This window comes from Suillus paluster, assembly GCF_016628075.1.
Source record: "Suillus paluster strain FC165 chromosome Unknown EDB91scaffold_161, whole genome shotgun sequence".
NCBI classification, from domain to species: domain Eukaryota; kingdom Fungi; phylum Basidiomycota; class Agaricomycetes; order Boletales; family Suillaceae; genus Suillus; species Suillus paluster.
In genome coordinates, this window is record NW_024537721.1 from 21,717 (window position 1) to 42,795 (window position 21,079).

General features: G+C 47.8%; 6 protein-coding genes across 6 annotated transcripts; 4 read left to right on the top strand and 2 right to left on the bottom strand.

Annotated features, from left to right (window-relative positions):
* Positions 1–1,556: 1,556 nt before the first annotated feature.
* On the top strand, positions 1,557–2,473 carry EDB91DRAFT_1273197 (uncharacterized protein; the record flags this gene model as incomplete). The annotated part of the gene is made up of 4 exons (XM_041324609.1): positions 1,557–1,639; positions 1,680–1,804; positions 1,841–1,908; positions 2,066–2,473. 4 exons carry the CDS (start codon positions 1,557–1,559, stop codon positions 2,471–2,473), a joined length of 684 nt encoding a protein of 227 aa, XP_041169789.1.
* Positions 2,474–4,491: 2,018 nt separating this feature from the next.
* Positions 4,492–7,601, bottom strand: EDB91DRAFT_1273202 (uncharacterized protein; the record flags this gene model as incomplete). Its single annotated transcript, XM_041324610.1, is given in 8 exon segments — positions 4,492–5,288; positions 5,331–5,616; positions 5,636–5,735; positions 5,791–6,129; positions 6,164–6,627; positions 6,680–6,998; positions 7,041–7,133; positions 7,183–7,601. 8 exon segments carry the CDS (start codon positions 7,599–7,601, stop codon positions 4,492–4,494), a joined length of 2,817 nt encoding a protein of 938 aa, XP_041169790.1.
* Positions 7,602–9,302: 1,701 nt separating this feature from the next.
* On the top strand, positions 9,303–10,702 carry EDB91DRAFT_1174175 (uncharacterized protein). The gene is made up of 5 exons (XM_041320326.1): positions 9,303–9,736; positions 9,790–9,951; positions 10,011–10,163; positions 10,215–10,390; positions 10,445–10,702. Exons 1-5 carry the CDS (start codon positions 9,362–9,364, stop codon positions 10,578–10,580), a joined length of 1,002 nt encoding a protein of 333 aa, XP_041169791.1. The 5' UTR covers positions 9,303–9,361; the 3' UTR covers positions 10,581–10,702.
* Positions 10,703–11,057: 355 nt separating this feature from the next.
* EDB91DRAFT_1255908 (cytochrome P450) lies at positions 11,058–12,913 on the bottom strand (the record flags this gene model as incomplete). Its single annotated transcript, XM_041324064.1, has 11 exons — positions 11,058–11,184; positions 11,234–11,258; positions 11,312–11,368; positions 11,421–11,610; positions 11,669–11,682; positions 11,748–11,853; positions 11,905–12,017; positions 12,076–12,227; positions 12,290–12,475; positions 12,528–12,657; positions 12,718–12,913. 11 exons carry the CDS (start codon positions 12,911–12,913, stop codon positions 11,058–11,060), a joined length of 1,296 nt encoding a protein of 431 aa, XP_041169792.1.
* A 546-nt stretch (positions 12,914–13,459) lies between these two features.
* On the top strand, positions 13,460–14,952 carry EDB91DRAFT_201486 (uncharacterized protein). Its single transcript, XM_041326407.1, has 2 exons — positions 13,460–13,669; positions 13,720–14,952. The coding sequence occupies exons 1-2, from the start codon at positions 13,610–13,612 to the stop codon at positions 14,872–14,874; spliced, it is 1,215 nt and encodes a 404-aa protein (XP_041169793.1). The 5' UTR covers positions 13,460–13,609; the 3' UTR covers positions 14,875–14,952.
* Positions 14,953–15,318: 366 nt separating this feature from the next.
* Positions 15,319–16,297, top strand: EDB91DRAFT_1255910 (uncharacterized protein; the record flags this gene model as incomplete). The annotated part of the gene is made up of 2 exons (XM_041324065.1): positions 15,319–15,423; positions 15,482–16,297. The coding sequence occupies 2 exons, from the start codon at positions 15,319–15,321 to the stop codon at positions 16,295–16,297; spliced, it is 921 nt and encodes a 306-aa protein (XP_041169794.1).
* Between the last annotated feature and the right edge of the window lie 4,782 nt (positions 16,298–21,079).

Genomic DNA, 21,079 nt, shown 5'->3' on the forward strand with positions numbered 1-21,079 from the left:
AGCCTGCTAAGCCCTTGACTAGACTTTCTATGATGAGACAGAATCATCCAGAGTATTCTGTAATTACCACCTAGTAGTAGACAATGGTGCATAACTGGGCACAAAGACCCGCTAATATAGAAGATAGCCGAGAAGAGGATCGGGTTAGAAGCTCATGGAGATGGTGAGTTGTCCCACCTGGGCGTGATATACGAACCATATATAAGCTGGGAGCGGCTTATCGTCATGACTCGTTTTACTTCTCTTCCATTAGCTCCAGTCCAGCGAACTTGAGTTTTTAGCCTGCACTGATATGACCCTGTTTGACCGCGGGAGCGATGTGGTTTGCGACCACGATGATCCATTCAGACGTCGCAGCCCTGTAAGCGAATAAAGAGCCAGGTAGAGCCTCGTGCTGGTCATGTGTGGGCCTCGAGGCAAGACCCTGAATCAAGAATACACACCAATCGAATTGGTCGAAGTTCCACTCTCAAAGTGCTTTTGAGCAGTTCGCTTTTGGTTTAGTTCGGGTTTGCATTCGTAAGCACACATTTTTGGTTATGTGTTCAGCATCTCCACCAATCGCATAAGTGCGCTACTGAAGTCGTAAGCGTTCATTTCAGTGGTTTTGCAGATGGCGTCATGGGACACAAATTTATAATTTCCTTTACTCTACCAATATGAGTTTTGTGTGTTCGGGCTTCGGGACACGCCAACAGATTCTGCAACAATTATTGTCATCTGAATGAAAGCTGAATGAATAAAACAGTGAACCCGCCCCCTCAAGATGTTGCAGCCCCTGCTAGGGGCGTCCCCGCATGTAGCTTCCCCATTTGCGCCACCCAGCCCCCACCACCCCAATATTACCATTGCCGGTGTCACAGTCTCCCCATGGCGTTGGAGGCTCTCTTCATGGACGCATCGGAAATGCTATGAAGAGTTTCGGGTCTCGATCAAAGAGAGAAACTGTGGGCGCTGTCGGTCAGCAAGGGTCAGCATGACGTCGACGAGAACTAGTACATACTAGTATGGATTGAATTTAAGAGTTGAAGCTTTCCACGTAGGATTGCGAAGAGCAGATGAGAACATCACATCGAACGCCTGGCAGTTCTATCGCGAGGCTGTCAGTGGCTATGCCAACGTTAGTATGCACAGTACACAAGGTAGGCTTGAAGCTTGAAGATTGAAGATTGATCCGGTAAGAGCGAGCGCAGAAGAAAACGAGGTATAATTACGTAATAGGCTGATGGCGTAACTTGAAATTTTTAAATGGTAAGTACACTTGTTAGGAGTCGTTGCTTACCCATCCAGCCTGCAGCCTTAGCCACTAGTACTAACGTACGCGCGCGCTGGGCAATACTGTCCTGTCTACTAGACCAGATTCAATTACGGTGTGTCTCACCAAATTGCTCTCACGTCACATACCAATAGATTTCCTATGTCCTTGGTGTATGCTGACCTCGAGCCACGAGCGCTGCATGCTCGGTAGCGGTCGCCTTAAACCTGGTGTTGATACACGCAGCCACGTCGTTATGTAAAGATAACAGGATGAACAGACGTGTCCTCTCAACTTCACCATGACCTTCCTAGTACACTTGACTATCCTGTTTCTACATTGCGGCGTTTGTTTGCGCCTCACTGCCGAGTCTCAATTGTACAAGTATCCGTATACTCGACGTCAGTGACTGTCCATCCCGCAGTAGCACCAGAACCTTGTGGGACATCATCTGGAGCTGCGCCGCAACTCTGTTCGCATGTACTTGGACTGTGATTCATCCGAATATTCCGGGTATGAACGAGGGGAAAGTTGCCATCACCTCTCGTCGTTGATTAATTATGGTCATGGCTTTGATCGCACCAGAACTCATAATCACCTGGGCTGCGCGGCAGTTTTTCAGTACTCGTGCAGCTGCAAAGGACTTCAATGATGTCCTTTGGTTCAGAGCTTGCCCAGGCCCACGCCGGCAGTCTGAATATATTAGAGAGTACAGCTGCATCGGTTGGTGAAATTCCAGAATCAAATGAAAGACACAGCCGAAGCCCAAGCACTCCTGCCCAAACCTTCAAGGTCTAGAGGTTAGTGAAGTACATCCTCGGACTTGTCGGTCAACGCCGAGCGGCAACTGAACATTCGACCGATGCCTTCGCAGGATGGACGGTGGTACATGGATTCTTCGCGTGGACGGGTGGATTCATGCTTTATGTCGCTAATAAGCCTCGAGCCACTCTTACACCTGATGAGCTTCTGCAATTTGTTCGTGGAGGATCCGTGGACATGCTTGTCATCACAGAGGCAGACATAGAAGATCGAAGCAAGAGTGATATACTATCTAAAGGCATCACTGTGCTTCAGCTGGTGTGGTTCGTTCTCCAGCTTGTCACCCGTTACGTCCAGAACCTTTCGATAACACTGCTTGAAATCGACACCCTAGCGGTAGCCGCTCTTACCTGCATTGCCTATCGTTTGTGGTGGAAGAAGCCTAAGGATGTGTAACGTCCTTATATCGTTCATTGGAAAATAACAGTATCATCATGCAGTTTAACCTACGAGCATGTCATCAGTGTTCTTGCCTGAAATTGCTCTGATTCGCATGCATTCTAGCAAGGCATTTTCAGCATTCTCCAAGGCAGGCTGGCGTCTATGTTTGCTATATCTCATCCGTCTTTTTTCAGTCTTATGGGTGGTGGTGCGGATATTTCTCCCCATGCTGTCCGTTCACGTCGGGTTTCATTGTAGGTGGCTACGGTAAATATAATGGTGACATCACACTTCTCATTGGATGTTTTAGTGGGATGGTGTTTCAGATGCACGCGGAGTAGATATTATGGCGTGCGGCTTCTCTTGTGATGGCATGTGCACCGATATACCTGTTCGGCTTTACCTTGTTCGATGAGCATGCGATATGGAAACATGCGTTGGGGCAGCGAATCGACCGCTCATTCCTTTGGCAACATATTCTTCCATATTGCTTTGCAAGTACTGCAGTTATCAGCTGTCTCGCATATGTTGCTGCACGTGTTACATTACATAAATCAGTATCCAACGACATTAATATTGGTCTAACAACCACATATCTTTCCCCACGCAGTATATGTGAGCCAAGGTTGTTTGGTGTCCAATTCAAGTGCGTTGCCCAAAAATGGCAAGGGACGGGGACCAGGCGGCAGAGGTAAAGGGCAGACACGTCTGCGAGTCAGGCGCAAAGCGGCAACTATGGCAATAACACACGGGATTCCTAAAGCGAGAATATGACTTAAGAACATCGGGAGGGATTATAGTCGACAACATGACATGTTTGTTCGTTCGCCTTATAAAGGGGTTTTCAATATCCGACAAAGTAAGTTAGAGGTCAACGTTCAACGCCATCATACCCAAATCATGCTAGGCAGTATTTATCAAGTACTCATGTACCCATCTATGGCTAGAAATTTGTAAGGACCATATTCGCTCAAAACAGGTCTAAGCTGTTCACCTATGAGATGCCGTGCTGTCTTCGATACATCCTTTGTCTCACTCCGGGACAAGTATAGCCTTGTCGTTTCGCTATCTGCAATCTCTGTCGAGAAATCATATGCTCATGCCGTACATACCAGGTCACAAACCTCAATGCAGAAGCCATGATTTTATAGCAATCAGACCGCTGTCTGCATACTAGTAGGCCTTCATGTGGCGTGTTTCATTATGCACGATCATTTCATAACGGAGTCAGGGTGTTCAGATATTCCCACCACTTACCACTGTGGTATGTATCCTTGAAGATCATGGGAATGCTTCGCCAGTTGCATCGCTCTGCTACACATCTAATTGTGAGGCATCATCCGAAGAAGGACCTGCACTCTTCTGTGACGACTCGTTCAATGACATGCTTCATAAGGCGGAACGGGCCTACTTCGATTTTTCGATTACGGAGACGAAGCACTGTTCAATCATATGTCGTAATAGATATCGAGAATACACCACCAAGTGTCTACTTCAAATTCATCATCGCTCGAAGCTGCTCTTCCCTCGCTGTATTCACGCTTTCAAACGAGCACCGAAAAGGTTTCGGTTGACTTCAGACTCAAAGTTAGCCGCAGGTTTCGAGCATACATTCTAGGTCACTTACATCACCAAGCCTGTGGTAAATTCCGGTTTCACCTCAATCCTGTCTCCGTTAGAGTCGTTGGCATGATCAATGCGCAAGACGGCGAGTATGGCAGCAGTCGCTGTCCACAGACCGTTCTCCGCAAACCAACGACCTGCCAAGGGTATATGTAATTCCTAATATTACCAGATGAACCATTAGCCTACCAGGACAAATGCGCCTGCATCAGTAAAAAACCCTAAATGCCATAGCCCGAGTGACAGCTATATAGCACTATGTAGGCACAGTAGCACTATGTAGTCACACCTTACACTACATTGTCCTATATAGTGTTATATAGTCTAAAGGCAAGCTATATGCGGCTATATAGTTACCACCCGTGCTACAGGTAGCTACAGGTAGCTACAGGAGCTACACGTCGTTGTATCTAATTACTTATAACACATGCGCAAAACATTTCGCCATCGATGAACTCGTTGAAATAAAAATCGTTCGCCACCTCGTATGCATTTCCGCTTCTCAACCTCAGATCTACTGTTGGTCCCATCTTCGGTATAAGGTGGCACGGCCGCACGATTTCGTCAACGTGGATTACAGCGGCGTTGCGGCAAAGTTGTCGTGTTGAGCGCGAGACCTGTCGCATTCGAGAAACAGGGTCTGGTGGTTTGAAAGGAGTGAACCACTCGACGTAGGCGAGGGCTCTGGAATATGCGCCGAACTGGCGAGGTAGGGTGAAAATAGCGCGAACTTGGGCTACACGTACACCTGCAACAAGACGATTATCAAAATTGACCGCTGAGAAACCCGGAAAAAAAATACCTTCAAGAGTATGGAAGTTAGAAGAGCGAGGCCTGTCTGCTATCAAGGCCATGTCAAACCGGGCTGGGATACCAGGCTTCCGGCCTGACGGCAACATTTCTGGTGTTGCCCTGATCCGCCTTCGCTGTGGCACGTCGCTAACTCGTAAATCAGGTGGCGTCACGATCACCACTTGACGATAAAGATCGAATCGGTCTTGAAGTCCAGGGACTATGGTGTTGCGCGGGAGATTCTTGAGCAAGAAGGATCGGAGAGCAGGGAGGAACTCGGTAGCACCGTGTGCTGTTATGATGGTTCCAACGGATTGGTGAGGATGTGCGGGGGCTTTCGCAAGGACATGTGTTGCTTGAAGTGGTTCAGCGGCGGGAAGATTTGGTGTTTCTGACTCCGAGTCCGTGTCCGAATCTGCGTCGAAGTTGTATGGGTTTGAATGACATCCGGTGAGACCCGCAGGTGACTTGGAGCGAGGCTGTTGGGACAACCAATCCAGGTATGCGCTACGTAAAAATACGGCTTCTTGGCGTTGGAGCCACAAAGCCATTTGTTCTTCGTAGTCCCGTTTGTTGCTAGCACGGTATGAATCTTTTGCGAAATCAATGTGTAAGCGCTCTGGAAGTTCAGTATTAAAGCCGTCAGCTGCGCCAAACAACGTGATCGACTGGACGTAATGAGAGAGCTGGTGTAGTTTCGGAATGTTGAAATGCTCTCGAACAGCGAGCCTCCTTGAGGATGTCTTTGTTAGTGTGAAATACAGTCAGGGCGGTTTGTAGGGCTTCGAGGGACTCAGTCGTCTGAACTTGAAGCTGGGCAAAATACGAGAAGTCGAGAATAGATCGTGCAACTACCAAAACACTGACTGCAAGGCATGACATCAAAACATCATCTTAACGACTCGTTAAACACTCACCTAGGTACTGCTCCGCTCAATAAGCCAACAAATACTCTCTGCATCTCTTTGTGTTCACGTCCCGTCCACTGCTTCACACTCGATATCCCTTTCTTGAAGTGTCGAAGGCCGGGATAATTCGGGATCGCCTTGAAACGTGAGTCCATTTCATCCTCCCCAATGATATCGATGCACCACTTCACAAGGTGGTCTTTGAACACACCCTTGTGAAGTTGATGCAAAAGGTCGGGCGTGAACGCTAGAAAAATGTCCGCGTGAGGGAGATCAGCCCAAAATGGTTTGTAAACGGCACGTAAACCATTGGCCTCGAATTCCGGAGGATGCTGACCAATCTTGCGCCTGTGCAAAATATCTTTTGTTGACTCTGGATCACGCATTGCCTGAGTTGAGTGCATCCCCTCGCTCATTTGCTGCTACAAGGCACTTCGGACATCGGTTCTCTTTGCAACAACTGACCAAGCACTGTTCCGGGAAATCGGCAACGTATGCTGCAAGAATTGGGTAGACACGACGAACCCACGAGTCCGCACACACCATTTCAACACCGTCATTTCCAGCACCGATGAGAGGTTCAAGCAGTAGAGCCATGCAATGGTGGAACAGCCTGTATCCAGCCAAGGAGCGTGCATCGGGGGTGAAACAGTCCAGTTTGCCTGCTGGTAAGTAACCAATCAGGACTGTTGCTCGTGCTGATGCTTGGCGCCGTTTTGCTTTAGTGATGTTTCCAATGGACATATACACCGGCCACGCCGATTTATCCCCTCGGAACTGCGACAAGGACGTTTTGTCTGAAGATAGAATGATTGGTGCTATCGTGGCACCTTCTGGCAAGGCTTTCTGTGTGCGAGGTCAGTCCGTTACTTTGTTGCTCTCTCTCAAATAGTCTTACCTGTTTATCGCCCCACCAGTCTGCTGTCCACATCTCGTCGATCACCCTATCTTGCCCTGCACGGTCTGCATATGCTTTGGCAGGTGAGTAGGCCATATCTTCTTTGAAGGCAGGGTTGCCAATGAGCTCTTTCACGCACTCTACAGGATCGCGGCACCACAACTCAACCTCCTCTTGCAACATCTCGCCGTTCTCATCCTCGCAGTTACCACGCACAGTCACCTTCTTACAACTCCATCCTGGCCCGTGTGGAAGTTCGTCCACGCACTGCAAGAATGAGCAGTTGTTATGAAACGAAAGTTTCAGTGCGGTTTTGTGTCTGGTTAGGGTATCAATATTGTAAGTTCAAATTTTGATTAACACTTTCAAACTTACAATGGGCAGTTTTAGGAATTCGTCGGTTCGCGTCTGACCGAGGTTCTTGACGAGCCACTGGGCCAGATCCCATTCTTCCCTGGTGAGTGATATTAGTAGATGCTATGCCAGCGCATTCGAGCACTTACGCATCCTCGAAAGGCGACCATGGATCCTCACCCTCTTCCTCTTGGTACGTTCTATATCTTTCAAAATTCGTCTCCCCCTCACGCAGTGCCCAGCCAGCATCCGACTGAGGTTCGAAATATCGCCCGTTATTGGGGAACAACATCCCATCCTCATCCTCGACTTCCTCAACTGTAGTCCGTCGAGTTTTGCGGAGCGCTGGGTTATTGTCGGTATCTGGAGACGGGCGCGAGTGTACATGACCCGCCGGTGCTGCATCTTGATGGGGGAAGTCAACATCTGGTGCGTCGTCTAAGTTCTCTGCCTCTACATCTTCGATCATTGATGCCCACTGCCGTCGACATTCAGGACGTCCTGCAACGTGTCTCTTGAGACCCTCGTGTGTAGTTGTTACCTTCCCACAGAATACACAGTGGGGCATGGCTTGTCTGGTGCGAGTGTCAAGTCGTATTGTACCGGCCCTAAGTGTCTTGACGGCACACAAAATGGAAAAAAACACTTGACCCTCAAGTGAGTCCGATTCAGCCCCGACCGAGTCCAATTCCGCCCTTGTGACCAACTACTGTCAGGGACGCAGTTCATACTCGAACGCCACCATTCCTTACGCCACATAATATGGAGTTTGACCCGAACATCCAGGAAAAAGGCGATCCACATGAGAGGTTTTGCCGTTCGCAGCATGAAAAAGGCGATCCACATGGTGCGCCGTTATTCCGAATGACACTTGACTAAAACTAACTGACTACTAAGACTACTAAGCTAGGGTAGTAATGCCATGAGCCGCCAGTAAGAGCTCCAAAAGTTGAACCTTGCGTGACTCTTCGCACCGCTTTTTCTCTGCATTCCAACGCACAGTTATCATCTCCCGCACCAAATTTTGGTGAGCAACAGGACCTTTCATGTGCTCTGAGAGCTGCGCTTTGCATGTCTCTTTGCAAAGCCTAATCTCTGCATCCCAGCGCTCTAATACAAGTGTTCGCAGGTAGGTCTGCGATGTTTTAATGGGCCCTGGGGTTTGGCGATATGGCAGCCAATGGAAACTGAATCTCAAGAGCAGGCGGTACCTCCCTTGGAGTATGAGGTACCTCCCGTCCCGGAGCACAGGACAACATGAAAGGGACGACTTGGAGGAGGTAACAGGATGTTCGGCTTCACATCGTCTGATTCGTTCGATGGCATGAGCGCTGGGCTACAACATCGGTAAGTGTGAGGCGAGCATTCGACAAGCCAGCCACTTACTATTTATTCATCTTGGCTGTAGTATCGATCTCGCTGTAGTATCGATTGTATGTTGGAAAGGAAAGTCATCCCCGTCCCTCTTATTTATGCCATTATATTGACACCGCTTCGTCAGTTGAAAACTTTAACTTCGTGATCAACAAAACTCGATCAACAAAACTCAAAATTTGTTTGTTGATCCGACAGCCACTGTAGGGTTTTTAAAGGCATGCATACCCCCTCCTTCTGTTGTCGTTATTTCTACTGACTACCGTCTATCATGGCCGCAAAAGCCCCCTCCAAAAAGGGAACTAAAACGGCACTTTTGAAGGCCCAGGAGGAAGTATGTGCAGAGATGGTGTCGACCGCGGGACGCACTGCAAGTGGTCGTCAACGTCGGCCAACCGAGAAAGAGACATATCGAAGTAAGTTATATCAAGCCCGACATGAATGCTCGCGCTCATTAAAATGTTTCTGCTTAACAGTTACAAAAGCTCGTCGAGGAGCAGACCGCCAAAAAGCCTTACAAACGAAGATGCAGAAGCGCGACTTAAAGGCACTGCGCACTACATACCAGACACATCCCGAGGAATTTGATAGCGAGCCTGCTGGGCTTCTTAGCGATGTTGACAGGGACGAAGACAGCATGGTCAGTGTCTTATTTGTCCATGCGCTCCATGTTACTCACAAGTACATAATAGTTTTCGGACCGCTGTGTACCTACAAGACTATCCAATCAACAGGCACTCACATTCAGTATGAGCAAGACCCCTCCAACTGTCTTGGCCCGAAAACCCACGAGTAAGATCCGTACGAAGCCACAGAAAGGTACAATGTCTCTGCCAGTGTGTATCTTGGACTAACACACTTTTTCAGCGCCCTCACCTGTTGTGACTTCGGATGACGACAGTGACGGTGAGGGCAGCAGGCGACAGCCATGATTCGAACAAGTTTGTCGATCGCATGGACGAGACTGAGAACGGGTCTGATTATGGCGCGGACAACACTGCCAATGATCATGATGAAGTGGCCAAAGCTTCTTCAACACCAGTTGTCGGCACCAAGCGCCAACTGGAGGACTCGGAGGTCCTCAATACTGACCCGAAGTTCAAGAAAGGTCCAAATGGAACACGCCAACGGTTAAAGGCTAGCGATTTCGACGACATCACTAAGGATTTGCTCACTACTGCCACATCTATCTACCGCTGTCTAGTTGTGACTCGCGCACCTTTTCCAGAGACACTGATCGTTGAGACGAAGTTAGCAAAGGATGCCTGGCGTGAGGCGTCTAACATGGCAGAGCTTACCATCCAACTTACCCCTTCTCTCGTCAAAATGGTACGTCTCATGTCCACAGTCCTTGCCCTACTTGATTTAATGTTGCCATATAGATGACGAGGCGCACATCACATGTGCGCGGGGAGCTTAAAACAAAGATGCGCGTACTGACGGCCTCGTTCTTTGGGTTCCGTGCAAGCAGATCTATACTCGCCATCAAGGCAAACCGTGACCTGGCCGAGTCTCTCAAGGAAGGATCACGTTTTGTTTTCAAGGTGCGTGTTTAAATTCAATTTCACGATTTTTAGTCAACATCTGACTGGCGGAGTAAAAGGACTGGGAAATGAAACGTGGCATATACAAGACCGAATTAATCCAGTCGGCGGTCAACGATATGTGGTTTACAAACCGAAGCGACGAGGGTATAGTATATGCTAAATACTTTGATCCTTTACCCGTTCAAACCATTGCACTTATACTCACAGCGGTGAGTGTATTCAGTGATTCTGATGTTCATACTGCAACTGAGGTCTGACAGATTGAATGCTGCATCGATGAGTGGATGACTGGTGTAAAGGAGGACATCAAATTTTCGTCGGTGGCTTACTCCCCGGTCTACCTTATCCATCTCAAATCCCTGCGGCGGTTCGAGGAGCGGACTGCTGCTTACAAACTGCTCGGTAAAATTGGTGTCAATCTTCTCGACATCGCTCGGTATGTTTCTGATTACTTATGTCGTTCATCATCCAAACTGACTTTCATAAAAAGGATGCACGCTGGTGTGGATCCACTTATGGCAGCAGTGACTATTGATAGCTTTACCGATGATGTTTTCGATGATGCGATTCGAGAGTACGAAGACGAGGCTCGAGAAGCACAAGAAGGGGGTGGTGACTCGGATTGAGGCGGCTTTCGAGAGTACGAAGACGAGGCTCGAGAAGCACAAAGGGGGTGGTGATTGAGGCGGCTGTATCTCGAGGATTGTATGCATGCTCACGCACTATAGCACCTTAATTGATTCGATTTTGTTGATAACCGGTTAGCGGCGCGATTGGTATTGCGGGAGCTACAGTACTAGTAGCAGTGTGTAGCTACCTGTAGCTCGAACGAGCAAATGCTAGCACTATTTCTATTGCACCCTGTAGCAACTTGTAGTAACTTGTAGCACCTGTAGCACCTGTAGTCAGTTGCTACAACGAGCTACAGGAGTTGCCGTAGCACTATATAGTCAGCTGTGTGGCTATATAGCCGCCTATAGTAGGCACTTGACACATTGTGCTACAGGTACTACCTTGACTATATAGCACCCTGTAGTCAAGTGTATTTTTCCTGATGTGTATGAGTCAGTGAACAACTCAAAATGATAGTAAGTGTGGGGTATTTACCTGCCATGACCAAAGGCAACATGGTTGATGAAAGGATCCTTCAGCTGCCCACCAGCTGTCAGATGGCGACTAGGATCGAAGCGCGATGCATCTGGAAATAAGTCTTCGTCCCGAGACAGTGCCCTGAGTCATGCTCAGCTCAAGCAATTGGACGCACTGCACCGCATCATACCACTGGTTAACCATTACCATCGCACCTAATCGAACTGAAGGTAAGTCAACGGCAACCTTGACACATACGACTTCAAACCTTTGGGTATAAAGTACCCGCCGTAATTATCATCATTTAATGCCGCATGTGGTACTCCTGTTCAAGGGGTCAGCCATGTAAACGCAGGGTTATATTACTGCAGATCGACCTAGAGGGGCGATAGGATACCATCTCAGGATCTCACGGAGAATGGCATCAAGGTAGGGTAGTGAAGCCCTATCATCAAGGCATGGCATTTTATCATGCCTCACGACTTGATTTATTTCTGCTCGAGCCTGGGCTTGGACGTCAGGATAGAGTACCATAGCCAACAGGAATGTCTGCAATGTGGACGTAGTCTGTGGGACATCAAGGTGAGGGGAAGCGATGATTGGCACTCCCAAAGTAATGCCTCACCGTGTCTATACCGGCTGAGATGCGGTATCCGCGTCAAATGATGAGTCCCATCCTGCATCCTGCTGAAAAAAACTCTTACCTGTGTACCCCGTCAACGCAACTGCCTTCATCGTGTCTTCGTCAGCGTTGTCGTCAGCTTGACTGAGGAAGTCGGCGACCAATGAATGCGAAGCAGTACCATTCGCCTACAGGCAAGCAGATCAGGCAAAACGCCCATCCTCAATGCGCAAACGTACCACCTGTGCCTTCACCTTGTTAAAGGGCTCGTTCAAAAGCTGCCGAGATAATTCTCTACTGCGTGCCATCAGGGCATAGGCTCCGCTAAAGCACCAATTTGGCAACTCTTCGACTGCAACCGACGTGCTGAAGGTTCAAATCGACGTCATCGACAGCATCGGCGCACTCACGAACAGGAAAGGCTGTGAACATGACAGCTCTCTCGGGAGAAATAATACGCCTGCCAATATCAGCGAGTTCACTTGCGCGGGCAAGAAATGGGTCTTCGTTTCCGTGAGCAGTGTGTCCGTATGTCACGGTTATGATCAGGGATGCCGCATATCTGTCACAGTTTTTGGCGTTAACCGGACCAGACGTCACAAAACCAATGAATTGGGCACCAACGCTTGAGTGTGTTTCTGCAAGTCACTGGTATTCAAAAGATTGATGACTAGTTCATTGGCGTGGCGAGAGTACATCTCGCGGTATGAGGCAGAGGCTTCGGCCCTAAGGACTTGATGGAAGATCTTGCGATGTCGTCGCAAAGTCTCGCCATACGGAAGGAGCCCCGTGTTGAAAGCCAGTCCAGCTCTGCCTCGTCAGCTGATCAAAAACTGGCTGAACGATAACCAGCAAGACATACAATTTATTGGTGCGAATGACAGGGCGATCCGAATAGATCGCAGAACGCTTGTCCAACAACTCTCGCGCAATCGATTCGGAGTTGATGATGATGAAGTCGATCCCAAGAATCCGGGAGTGAATAATATTTCCTATGATCAAGTATGAAATAAAATCGGAGCATTTGACGAAGAGGTTATCGGTCTACCAACCATACGTCTTTCCCCACATAGTATAGGTGAGCCAAGGTCGTTCTGTGTCCAATTGAAGAGCATTACCCAAAAATGGTAAGGGACGAGGGCCAGGCGGCAGAGGTAAAGGGTAGACGCGTCTGCGAGTTAGACGCAAAGCGGCAACCAGAAAAATAATACTCAGGATCCCTACAGCGAGAATATGAGTGTAGAGCATGGGCAGGAGTTCTAGCTGAAACCAAGACATGTTCGTTCGCCTTATCAAGGAGATAGAGGAATTCTAAACCCAGGAAGAAGACATTTATTAAGGACTAACGTATCCATCCATTGTTAGAAATCTGTAAGGACTGTAATCGCTCAAAAATGTAGCAAAAGGGTTTAAGTTGCTCACCTTGCAGTGAGACCGGCCCTCTAAGTTGAACAGGACATGCCACCGCACCCAGTAACCTTAAATTACGGCATCGTCTAGTGAAAGGCATCTGCCGTAGCAGGTCATAGCCATGGTCTTTTGAGGATACCACAGTGGTAAGTAGTGGATGTGTCTGAACACCCTGATGGACCATTATGAAATGATTATCGTACGTAATGAACACGCCACACAAAAGGCCCTACTATGTAGAAAGCGTCGGTACGAGACGAATGTGGGTTGCTCCCGTCAGTTGACGCGATTCCGTTGCACAAATGATTCGTATCAGATTTCCAGAATCTCTACTATCGTGGGCAGATGATCAGTATCACGTTCGACCCATATCCGACCGTGTTGCTTACCGAAGTATCAGATGCGAATGGAATTCAAGCCTCTAGTAGCCTTTTGCACAGGTCATCGCCACGCAAGACAACATGCGCCATCATGCCACCTTAATACGAAGGAACAATTGTCTTCCTTCGATTGGTCTGGCTAGGGGAGACTATCATGCCACTGGTGACCAGTGGTGGACCACCTTGGACCACCAGTCAAAGTGGCAATCAAAGTGTGATTAACAAAGACGCACGCTACTGAGCTGGCCCACTAATCCATTTTAGGCACGGTCGACGATAACAGCACGGTCGACCCGTCAAACCCGTCCACAGTATTCGGGGTATAAAAATGAACCTCGCAGAGTCTGTAGAGGTCACCACAAATCGTTGGCTACATCTTGTATTTCTTTCTCAACTCCAGTTATACTCCACACTATCTTAGAAAATATGTCTACAACAAACGTCATGACGCGTTCCAATAGCACTACTTCGATGAGCATCACCGACGCTCTGAGACTCTCCCCCACCAACAGACTTACCCCTGCTGAGCGAAAGGCCTTCGGTAAATCAGACTCCAAGGCTGCCAAGGTCCTCGGTATTACACTCACGCGCAATCACGAGAGGCAGGCAAACCAAGATCGGAGACTTGCTCTACTCCCATCCCCAGATCAAGAGAATGATCATCGCGGTAACACCCGAGGAGAAACGATGGCTCTCGTAGATGTAAAGCGTCCATGTAGCCGCAATGCAAGTGACGTCACAATCGTTGGACCACTTAAGGACCTTGGCCGTGGGCTTGCATCAGGTATGGGGATGAACTTCGTAAAGAAGCGAAACCATAAGCGCAGAGTCGCTGAGGAATATACGCAACGCGTGGTCCTGGGGCCCTCGCGCTCCAACGAGTCACCCGGCAAGGAAGAATCGTCGACTGCCGGTAGCGATGACAGTGTATACTCGTTCTTGGAGCTAGACAAGACTGAAGACACCGAAACGCCCCCAATTGCAGGCGAGTTTCTGGCCCTGGAGGGAAATGATGAAGAAGGGGAAGATGATCTATTCGGCAATTTCCCAACATCTGGCTTTGTTTGGGACGTTGATAATCCGTTCGCGACACCTCCTACTACCGCTCTTCAGCGATATTTCGAAGAAATGCGGCTCAGTGAAGCCACTGGACCATTGGATCCCTCGCCAGTCGCACCTATAACTAATCTCGAGGCATCATCCGAAGAAGAAGGTCCTGAACTCTTCTCTGACGACTCGTTCGACGACATCCTTCGACCGGCGGAACGGGCCTACCTCGATTTTTTGATTACCCAAGACGAAGCCGAAGAGCAGCCGATGGAGATGAGAAGGGAAAGAAGGGCAGCATTGCGGTCCAGGAACAAGATACTGGATGTGTTGGGTGCCGAGGCGCAACAAGCTGTCGATGGGCGATGCTAAACTGTTATTACAGCTGTTTGCAAAACTAATGTCAATCACAAAAATTTCGCCACTTCCTTGACCAAAAAGGAAATCGATCCAGCGAGAAGAAAAACTATGTAACTTAGTAAGCAGGTCTTCCAGGCGTTGCTGGTCGTGTAAGGTAGGGTCACTACAAAATCGACCAACCTCACGTGACAAATGTATTGAAAGCGTGACAGAACTGCAAAACTGATGAAGGCTCTAGGATAACATGAAGGAGAGAAAATCGGAAACCTGTGGATGATGGAGCACGCTATGTAGTACAGTTCACAGGGACCCGATTCATTAAAAAGTGCATGTAGTGTAACTTATGGACATTAGATGGGATTGTGGCATTTATCAAAGTGAGATTGCCAAGAACTTTGCATCACCGTTGGCCAGCAATTACATTCCACCTCATCTGGTTCCATTACCCTCACCAAGATGGCTCCACGCAGCAAGAGGAACCGCGCGAGCATTGCAAATCTTCAATGCAGATGTCAAGAGCCGGGTCTACACAAGGGAAACAAAGAGAACCGGAACTTGAACGTGAGTTTAGTGTTACCTTTTTGCGGCATGCTTCGGAGATTGACGGCTTTTTGTCCAGACTCCCCTTGTCTTTATGTGGGCCTCAACTGACATATGTGCTGGAGCTGGAGATGAAACAGATATCAGAGATACTAGCTTGCCAACTCACACATCACCTGTGTCTTGTGTCCTTGCTGATATGGAAATTTGCTCGAATGTTGAAAGAACTGTGCCACTTGCTCCTACCAACTTTGAATCAGTGAATATGATCATTGATGACGACTCAGAGAGGACATCACTTCCAACATCTCACAATGAGTCCAATCCACCACATCTTCCCAACCGCTACTCAGCATTCATGTCAGATTGCCCTGATGATGATGATACTTACCTAGATCATGAGTCCGTCAGGTCTCTTGCTGATGATCTCAGTTGTGTAGATGGCAATTTCGGTGACAGCGATCAACATGATGAATCAGCTGAATCCAGTTGGCAGGATCTGGAGGCAGGCAAAAAAGATGTCGAATACACCACCAGCGCTGCATGTCAATACCGAGCTCTTATCCATGTGGCCCCCACTCTTCCTGTTGCGGAAAAAGCACTCGATGATCTAAAGCTCATCTTGAAGCCGTTGCGGAAGAATGGAGTGGGACAGATATGGGTAGACTTGCCTTTCTTGCTCTGGGAGTGCCTAGAGCAGATCAAAACATTTTTGGGAATGTTTATCAGCAAGTTGAAGAAGGCGGATATGCTCAGAAAGGGGTCCTCACCTCAGTGGATGGCAGCATCATTGGCAACAGCTAATGTGCATCAGAAAGGCATATATTATGCACGCCAACTACATGCATGGGCCAAGGCATTTATCATGGACAGTGATGATCTCCCTTTCAACTGATATGGCCGATTGAAAATATCGAAGCTTGACACTGAAGAGCTCACAAATGAGCTTCACCTGCACCTACAATCGGTCAGGAGATATGTCAAGGCAGGGGATCTCGTCACGTACCTCTCTGACAAAGAAGCCCAGAGCCGTTTTGGACTCAAATCAACCATTTCCCTCATGACGGCAAAGAAATGGATGCATACACTTGGGTATTGCTGGCGCACTGACCATCGTGGTCAGTATGTTGATGGACATGAATGAGGAGATGTGGTTAATTATCGCCAGAACATTTTCATTCCGGAAATGGTGGCATTACAAGCTTGAATGAGACGGTGGATAAGTGATGGACTCACATCGGAGATCAATTTGGAACCACACGAACGTCCCGTCGAAGTTTGGCTGCAGGATGAAGTCACGTTCTATGCAAATGATAGGCATCATTCCGGATGGCATCATCTCAATGCAGGTTCCGATCCTCGTCCAAAGGGGGAAGGGACATCAATCATGATTTCTGATTTCATTTCTGCAGATCGAGGATGGTGCAGATCATGAGATGGGAAAGAGAGTGCAAGAGTTGTCTTTTGAGCAGGGAAGTTGTGAGATGGATGGTACACAAGTGAAGACATGCTGAAACAGGTGACGAAGGTCATGGACATCCTGGAAAATAATTATCCAGAGTCAGATCATGTCCTCATATTTGATAACACATTGACACACCTGAAACGAGCAGATGATGCCCTATCTGCACGGGAGACACCCAAGGGAATCCAGGAATGGGGAGTTGAGATGACGTTGTTGGGAGAAAATGGAAAACCAATCCATGGGCGGGATGGGAAAATTCTAAAAATGAAGGTGCGGATGCAAGATGGGCAATTCGCTGATGGATGAACACAGCCGTTTTATTTCCCACCCGGCCATGAGCATGCGGGAAAGTTCAAGGGCATGGCGGAGATTCTGCGGGAGAGAGGGTACAATATTTCGAAGCTGAAGGCCCAGTGCACGAAGTTCAGGTGCCCAGAGGGGGCCACTCAATGTTGTTGTCAAAGAATCCTCTTCAATGAGCCAGATTTCATTGGTGTCCCAAGTCTCCTGGAAGAACACTGCCTCGCACGGCACTTCAAGCTAATCATATTGCCGAAGTTTCACTGTGAACTCAACTTCATCGAACAATGTTGGGGATATGCTAAAAGACTTTACTGATTATATCCACCCACCAAGGAGGACAAAGAGATGGAAACCAATGTTCATAAGGCACTGAACTCTGTTCCTATTGAGTGCATGCATTGGTAAGTATTGCTACTGGTGTTTGAAAGAGTCAAACTCACACAGTTACAGGTTTTCGAACCGGTCCTTATGGTTCCTAGACGCATATTGGAAAGGTCTGAACAGAAAGCAAGTAGCATGGGCAAACAGGAAATATTGAGGTCACCGCACTCTTCCGGACAGTATTTTACAAGAACTTGGTGACAACCAGATCACATAGACTCGACTTGACTCGGAATAATATAGTTAATAGCTAAATAGTACATACACTCGATACTTTGCTTCTTACATACATCCATAAGTACCTATATCTTACATCTAATACATCTAATCTCCTTGCATAGCCAGTGGCACCGCCCATGCCTCCACCGTGCCTTGCATCTCGTCAGCTGTCACACCATGTCATGGTTGGTCGATTTTGTAGTGACCCTACCTTACCTTCATGTCATTCTAATCACGACGATCATATCTTCATGCTGAGCTCATTGTGCCTATCGGGTGATCAATCTGGTAGACCCAAGGAGCTCCTCACCTGGATGACAAGTCATCGCTTCCCCTACTCTGTGTACATTAAAGTCTCATATAATCCCTTCTTTACCCTCAATACTCTCAGCTTCAGAGTTGCAGGGCTGTCGTTGCCGGTGGTGTACTTCCCTTCTTTCATGATCTTCTTGCATCTGACCACACCTGACCACTGTGCTCAGCAACTTCAGTTGTATTTTCATGTCAGCTGAGGCAGGCCATAGAGTTTGAAAAGCATGGCGTGAGTTAGGTATTGAGAGCCGAATGAGCGAGGGGCAAGCTGCAAAGCCTTCCACATCGGAAGCAAATGGTAGCATCACAATTCTCCATGCATAACAAACATCATTAGGATCTTTTGCGAGGTCCATGCATGCAAATATATCGGCTCCACAAGTATAGACAGCGTGCATTGCCACTATTGCATTCGCTAGGGCCTGGGGAGGACACTGATCTGGCACTGGGGGTCTGGGGTCTGATGTGCTGGGCAATGGGGAAGAGTGCACACGGGAGAAACCGGAACCTTTGGATAATTAAAATCATTCATCGAAATCATTCATTGCAGTGGGTACTCAACTTGTGGTTCATGACTGTTTTCCACTGAGTCGTACTCACACCAACCATCTGATGCAGCACAAATATGTCGTCCTTCCAGCCTGCAGCTCCAGCCAAGCCTTAGCCACATTCATAAAGCGCTCTTGCTAGTGCCAGAGCACGTACATGCGGCCCCAGGGAGCACTGGGCAACCCTGTCCTGTCCAGACCAGATTCAATTACAATGATGATACAATCATCCAATCAATCCAAATGTAGTTGCATGTCTCAAGATCTCATGTCCCATACTGCAGACTTCCACATTGGACGTATGAAGGCAGTCTAAATCTAGGTTCCTGTGCCATTGGTGAGTATGGTGGCCTCAATGTATGAGCACTAGTGCTTAAACCTGGTGTGCCAGTGCAATGGTATACATGCATTATACATGCAGTCACACCATCAAAGAGAGCAGGATGAATACGCCAACTTCACTATGACCCACCTACACTGGGCTATCCTGTTATACATTCTGTTTGTTTTCGCCTCACTGCCGAGTCTCAATGGTACCAGTATCCCTACACTCGACACCAGCAACACTCCATCCAGCAGCAACATCAGAACCTTATGTGTCATCATCTGGAGCTGTGCTGCAACTCTATTCGCATGTACATAGACTGCGATTCACCCAAATATTCCGACATAAGAACGACTGTTGCCTTGCATAGGATGGACAATTACTCATGGGTTCTTCATGTGGATGGGTGGATTCATTCTCTATGTCAATAAGAAGCCACAAGTAGTGTTTGAAAGTCCGGTCCAGTCCGGTTTTTTGTCTATTTTAGATGCAACTGGACCCTGGACCAGTCTTTGTTTTCTCACTGGCAACCTAAAGACTGGACTGGACTGCATGCAACCGGTTGCCACCAGTTGCGGTGATATCATGCAGTCGGTCCAGACCGGTCTATACAGCAACCTGGTCCATGTACACTGAAAAAATAAAATGCCTCATGGATAACACGACTGGTCAATTGTTTTTTGGTATATACATTAGTATGTGTGCTAGTAATCAGCATCCCTCTCCCCTTCTACTGTCAATGTCACCCCGTAAATCCGCACGTCAAAGAAAACCAACAGCAAAGGCTAGTGCCAATACACTAATACCATGGCCTCGCAATCCAAAAAGCCGTGCACCTAACACTAAGCCCTCACCAAAGAAGAGTCGAAAACGACGAGCTCCAAGTCCTGAGAGCAGCTGACAGCAAGGAAGATTCAGACAGTGATGTCAGCACGACAGTGAATAAATGTACCTGCCAAAAAAAAGGCAGCTGCATCCAAATGAGCACGGCGTCAGAGTGCAGCATCTATCGAGATTGTGAATGATGCACCTGATGTAAGTGAGCCAGAGGTTCTCGATGTTGAAGCACTGGACCAGGAGAATGAGGATGGGGATGAAGATGAAGACGATGCTGGACTGGACGATAAGAATGTACGATTTTGCGATCTGCTAAAGATAGTATATCAGCTCACCATCAGCAACGACAGGACGATGTCCCAGTCCAAGAAACAGACAAAAAAGAACAGCGCAGATGACCTACTCACCATCTTTTCAGAATGTATCACTGTTAAGTTTTGTAGTCCAGATGGTGAAGTCAGCTACCAAGGTTGGACGCTGGTGCATAGAGTGCAGGTCAGTAACTTGTAGCCTATAGTATTAATACAAGCTTACATGTCGAATCACAGAAAGGATCATGTATTTGTGAAAAAGCATGGTGAGAGGAAAGTGTTTCATGTGGGGTCCAATTTGTTGTGTCGTCAGCACATCTGCAGCCATTATGAGTTGTATCAGGAATGGTGCTTGCAGCAGGAGATATGAGAACATCATCATTCAGTTCTGCGGGTGTTGCTGAGGCAGAGAGATGCAGCGAAGACGAAAGAGCAACAGCAGAATCTGGATGGTGTCAGTCCAGAAACAACCAAGGACGAAAGAGTTCTCATGAAGGAATGTATTGCATGCAGTTGCTGAGTTCATTGTTTGTGATGACCAGGTAAGAGATAGTATTGATGGGAATATATGGGTGGCATTATAGCTGATGCAGTTGACAATAGTCGCTCACAGTAGCAGATAAAGTCACATTTCGCAATTGCTTAGTAGCAATGTGACCAAATGCGACCAAGCTTGATTTGCCTTCAACTCACAATATTATGACCTATGTACACAATTCCTTTATCGACTTCTTTTCAAAGCTCAAGTCTGATGTCCAGGTATGTTTTCTTCTCTATATAATATATTTGCTGACATACTACATAAATATACAGAACCCACTAGTGGGACATGTTTCAACTACCACTGACCTTTGGTCTGTTGACCAGACCAAAGTGGCATTTTTTGGACTGACTGCCCATTGGATCGAAGCGGCCTCAACATGGACACTTCATTCTCGCATCATTGCTTTCAAAGGCATCTCTGGCATGCACTCTG